Below are 6,000 nucleotides of genomic sequence, written 5' to 3'. Positions count from 1 at the left end.
TTCAGCCTGGGAAAGAGAATACTCTGGGCTCTCATGATTCCTTTCTCTTTCCTTCTCTTGAAGAGATTTTCACTTTGTGGACACTTTGCATTTCTTTAACTCCATGCAAGTTTCCTCTCTCCTTTCCTTTCCTGACACCCCTAGAGTGTAAGCTTCTTGGAGTCAGTCACTGCCTTTTTCTTTTTTGTAGACTCAATACCCAGTGGAGTGCCTGGCCCAGGGCAGGCTTTAAATAAATGCATCAATACATTGAGACTTTCGTGGCTGGCTTTGGAGATTAGACTTTTTTGACTGGGCTCCAGGGTCCTGGAAAAACCTGGAACATTGGTGGGTAGGTGGGTGGGTGGAACCACAGAGACAGATTTTAACTCAGATCCTCCCAGGTAGAATTACTCCCAGGTTGCCTTGAGAGGTAGGGGGCTCCCCATCATAGGAGGTCTCCAAGCAGAAGCTGGGCTCTTTCCTCTACCCCATGCTGTCAACTGCCCCACTGAAAAAGATTCACTTTACTCCTGGTCTGGTAAAACAGGTTCGGGAGGGCTTGCCTAAGCATGGGGCTACAGCTCTGGGGGACTGGTTTTCAGACCCTCCATGTACTCTCCTCTCCCAGTGTTCTGAGCCCTGGCTCCTGGCCCATGCCTCCTCAGCCTCTCATTGGCTAGTCCTGCAGGTGAATCCTCTCTGTCCAGCATTGATCCCCACAGTGGCTTTCAGTCTCTTCTCTGCCTTGGTACAGAGCAGAGCCAGCAGTTAGCTTTCTATGGACTGATCCTAGGGGAAAGCTAACAAAGAATTTATCACTGATCCATGGTAAGACCTTGTGACCTGACATAGAAGACAAAAGTTGCACCCTATACTTGAATCTTCTAGCTCTGCACGCCCCTGGGAAGGATCTTCATTCAGCACTATGGGCACTGGCCTGGGATCAGCCTGGCTCTTGGGAGTTCTCTTGAACCTCCTCCAGACTGTGCTCTTGCTTGGTTTGGTCCTACTGCTACTGAAGGGGGCCCAGTTATACTGGCGCAGGCAGAGTCTACTTAGAACTTTCCAGAGTTTCCCAGCTCCTCCTGCTCACTGGCTCTATGGGCACCTCCTGGAGGTAAGCAAACCCCAGAAGGAAATATAAGGAGGAGGGAGGTACTGGGGAGATATGTGAAAGAGAAGCCAGTCCATATGGTTGTTGACACAATACCCACCCCAGTATTAGGTCCTGGCCTCAGCAATGCCTTCATTCCATGGAATCCCAGAATCCCAGGTACTTCCAAGGCCATTTCATGCATCCATTTAGCATTTGTGAGAGGTGTGAGAAGGGAGAAACAGCACCATAGGATCAGAGGGTCTTACATCTGAAACTGTAAGGAACCTCAAAGATTATTGAGGCCAACCCCCTCTTTTGACAGGTGAAAAACTGATGTCCACAAAGGTGAAAGGACCTAGCACCACAGGTTTAGAACTGGAAGGGACCTCAGAGGTCTTCTCTAATTTAAACCTCTCATTTGGGGATGAAGAGACTGAGGCCCAGGGAAGTTGTAACTTGCCTAAATCAATCAACCAAGGAAACAAACATTTATTAAGGACCTGTTATAGAACCAGGACATATATATATGAGGAAATTCAAATGCATACCAAGCAATATGAGATGGAAAAGGCACCAAATCTGGTTAATGGAACCAAATGGAACCAAAAAGGGCTCATGTGGTTCACAATTCAGAGAAACACCATGCAATGTCTGAGACTGAATTTCAGCAAAGCATTGGCCCATGCCTCTTGAGCTACCTTGTGGATAAGATGGAAGGATGTCGATTGAATAATGGCAGAATTAGGAGAATTTGGAGTTGATTGAAAAATTAGACCTAATGGAGATTGATGTGGTTTCAGAGGAGTGTCTCTAGTGGGGAGCTGAAGGACTTTTTCCTTAGCTATAACAAGTTAAATATTTAATTGATGCCTTGCATGAAGACAGGTATTGGGCTTATCAGATTTGCAGGTGACACAAAATTGGACACTGAGAACAGAGAATGCATTTACCCCCATGAGCCTTAGTTTCTTCCATCTGGTGCAAGCCATACTTAAGTCTTCACAATGTCACCCTCTACTTGAAGACCTTTAATGATGGGGAATTCTCTTCCTTATGAGGCAGCTCACATGATGAGGAAACTGAGCTCCATAGATAGGAAGCTGGAAGACCAGCCCAAGGCCATATAGCTAACTAGTGGCAAAGTTGGCATCAAGAGACTTGAATTTGTTTTTAAGACTCTCTCTCTCTCTCTCTCTCTCTCTCTCTCTCTCTCTCTCTCTCTCTCTCTCTCTCTCTCTCTCTCTCTCTCATCCCCTCATCCCCTCCTACTCTTACTGGGGAGAAACCCCCCCCCCAACCCAAAAGTAAAATCCTCTTCATAAACATGCCTAATTCAGCAAAAAAAAATTTCCTACATTGGCCATGCCCCCAAATGCACATGTCTTTGCATTTTAAGTTCACCTCTCTGGCATGAAGTGACTAGTATGCTTCACTTTCAGGCTTCTGGATTCAGTGGTTTGGCATTGTACTGATGGCTGTCCTGAAGTCTTTCAAAGCTTTTATAAGAGAGACACATGGAAGTTAATTTTGGCCAAAATAATTTAAACCTTCTGAACCTCAGTCTCCTTATCTGAAAAATAGGGATAATAGCATTCATATTATCTGAGGAAAAACTCTTTATAAGTCTTAGAATACCATAGAAATGGGAACTGTTTGTTGCCATTTTCTTTTTTTTTAAAGCAGTTGGGGTTAAGTAACTTGCTCAAGGTTACACAGCCAGTTATTTTGTGTGGGTGTTAAGTATCTGAGACTGGAACCGATCCCGGGTCTCCTGACTCTGGGGCTGGTGCTCTTACTGTGCCACCTGGCTGCCCCACCATTTTCTTTTTTTTTTTAAGTGAATTTTAATCACTTTGTTAAATATGTTCCAATTACAAGTAAACTTTTTTTAGTAATAATTTTTCAAACTTTAGAGTTCCAAATTATCTCCCTTCCATCCATCCCTCCCCCCTTCTTTAGAAGGAAAACACTGATTTTGATTATGCATGTGAGGTCATGCAAAACATTTCTGTATAAGCCATGCTGCAAAAGAAAACTGAAAAAATAAAATATGGTCATTCAATGAAATAGAGGACTTTCAAGCATTCTTGATGAAAAAAACTAGAGTTGAACAGAATATTTGACTTTCAAATGCAAGAAACAAGAGAAGCATGAGAAAGTAAACAGGAAAAAAGAAATCATAAGGAACTTATTAAAGTTGAACTATTTACATTCCTACATGGAGAAATGATAATTGTAACCCGTAAAACTTTTCTCAGTATGAGGATAGTTGAAGGGAATATATATATATATATAATATATATATGTATGCATGCATATCATGTGTATGTATGCATACATATATATGAAATATATGAATATACAGGAGGGTATAAATATGTATAAATACATATGTGAGTGCATGTATATGTGGATCAGTTGAATAGGAAGAGATGATATCTAAAAAATAAAATTAAGAGGTGAAAGAGGAATATCATGAGAGAAGGAGAAAGGGAGAGATAGAATAGGGTAAATTATCTCATATAAAAGAAGCAAGAGAAAGCTGTTACAATGGAGGGGAAGAACAGGAAGGTGAAAGGAAATGGGTCAACTTTACTCTCATTGAATTTGGCTCAAGGAAGGAATAACATATACACTCAATTCGGTATATTACCCTACAGGAAAGTAGGGGGGAAGGGGATAAGAAAGGGGTTGATAGAAGGAAGGGCAGATTGGGGGAGAGGGTAGTTAGCACACACTTTTGAAAAGGGACAGGGTCAAAGGACAAAACAGAATAAGTGGGGGGCAGGATAGGAAGGAGGGAAATATAGTTAGTCTTTCACAACATATCTACTATGGAAATATTTTGCATAACTACATATGTATAACCTATATTGAATTACTTATCTTCCAAGTGGGGCTGGGAGAGGAGGGAAGAAGGGAAAGAATCTGGAAATCAAAGTTTTAAAAACAAATGTTATGAAAAAATGGTTTTTTACATGCAACTGGGAAATAAGATATACAGTCCCTGGGGTATAGAAACCCATTTTGCCCTACTAGAAAGTTAGAGGGGATATGGGGGAGGATATAAGAGAGAGCAGATTGGGGGAAGGGGTATTCAGTAGGCTAGCTATTTTGGGGATGGGGGGTAGGGGAAAGATGGGGAGAAAATTTGTAACTCAAAATCTTTTGGAAATGAATGTTGAAAACTAAAAACAAACAAACAAACAAAGAAGAGGAAAACCAAAAAAATAAAGAAAACAGAAACAAAATAAAATAATAAAAATACCCAATGCAAAAAAAGGTCTTCTTCAATTTGCATTCAGAGTTCATCAGTGCTCTTTCTGGAGGTGGATAGCATTTTTTATCATGGGTTCTTTGGAACTGTTTTAAATCATTGTCTCAATCAAAGTAGCTAACTCTTTCACAGTTGATCATCATAACATTATTGCTGTTACTGTGTACAATGTTCTCCTGGTTCTGCTCACTTTACTTTGCGTCAGTTTACATATCTCCCCAGGTTTTTTTGATAGCATCTTGTTCATCATTTCCTATAGCACAATAGTATCCCATCACAATCATATACCGCAACTTGTTCAATCATTTCCCAATTGGTAGATGACCTTTCCAAGGTCCAATTCTTTGCTGCCACAAAAAGAGCTATTATAAACATTTCTATACAAATAGGTCCTTTTCCCTTTTCTTTGATCTCTTTGGGACACAAAACTAATAGTGGTATTTCTGGATCAAAGGGCATCCATAGTTTTATAGCTCTTCAGGTTTAGTTATAAATTGCTCTCCAGAATGGTTGGACTAGTTCACAACTCTTCTAACAATGCTAGTGTTCCAATTTTTCCACATTCCTTCCTACATTTGTAATTTTCCCTTTCTATCACATTAGCCAACCTGATAGTTGTGAGGGGGTATTTCAGAGTTGTTTTAATTTGTATTTCTCTAATCAGTAGTGATTTAGAGCACTTTTTTATGTGACTATTGGTAGCTTTGATCTTCTTCTTCTGAACACTTCCTGTTCATATCCTTTGACCATATATCAACAGGGGAGTGACTCTTACTTTTTTTTAAAAGTAAATTTCATTTAGTTCCTACATATTTGACAAACAAGACCTTTATCAGAGAAGCTTGTGAAATTTTTCTCCCACATCCTGTTTTCCTTCTAATTTTGGCTACATTACTTTTGTTCCTACAAAAGCTTTTGGATTTCATGTAATTAAAATTATTTATTTTACTTCCTATAATCTCCTCTATCTCATTTGTCCATAAACTTGTCCATAGCTCTGACAGGTACATTTCCCCCCAGATTCCTCCAATTTACTTATAATATAACCTTTTATGTCTAAAACATTTATCTATTTTTATCTAACTATATGGTGTGAGATGTTGGTCTATGCCTAGTTCAAATTGATTTTCAGTTTTCCCAGAAAAATTTTTTTTTTATCAAATGTTGAGTTCTTACCTCCAAAGCTTGGATCTTTGGGTTTATTAAACACTAAAATACCATGGTTATTTACTACTTTGTATTGTATACTCAGTCCATTCTACTGATCCACCACTCTAATTCTTAACCAGTACTAGATTGTTTTGATGATTACTGCTTTATGATATAGCTTGAAATCCAGAACCACTAGGTGATCTTTTTTAACATTTTTTTCCTCGATTCCCTTGATATTCTTGATGTTTTGTTCTTCCAGATGAATTTTGTTATGATTTTTTTCTAGTGCTATAAAATAATTCCTTGGTATTTTGATTAATATGGCAATATTAGTAAACTAATGGGCAGAATGGTCATTTTTATTATATTGACTTGGCTGACCCATGAGCAATTAATATTTCTCCAGTTGTTTAGATCTGTCTTTATTTGTGTTAAAAGTGTTTTGTAATTGCATTCACATAATTCCTGGGTTTGTCTGGACAGGTAAACTCCC

The 6,000-nt window shown here is 39.3% G+C and overlaps 1 protein-coding gene across 1 annotated transcript in view; it reads left to right on the top strand.

Annotated features, from left to right (window-relative positions):
• Positions 1-907: 907 nt before the first annotated feature.
• Positions 908-6,000, top strand: part of LOC138164836 (cytochrome P450 4A6-like) — an 88,876-nt gene continuing 83,783 nt past the window's right edge. Inside the window, exon 1 of the mRNA XM_069092761.1 lies at positions 908-1,099. Within this exon, the coding sequence (XP_068948862.1) occupies positions 908-1,099 (192 nt within the window). The remainder of the gene's footprint in view (positions 1,100-6,000) is intronic.

The sequence above is a fragment of the Petaurus breviceps genome, unplaced genomic scaffold, assembly GCF_028583685.1.
Source record: "Petaurus breviceps papuanus isolate PSGF00001 unplaced genomic scaffold, PetGlider_PUasm1.0 207, whole genome shotgun sequence".
Classification (NCBI taxonomy): domain Eukaryota; kingdom Metazoa; phylum Chordata; class Mammalia; order Diprotodontia; family Petauridae; genus Petaurus; species Petaurus breviceps.
This window is presented reverse-complemented; position numbering and strand designations above follow the sequence as displayed.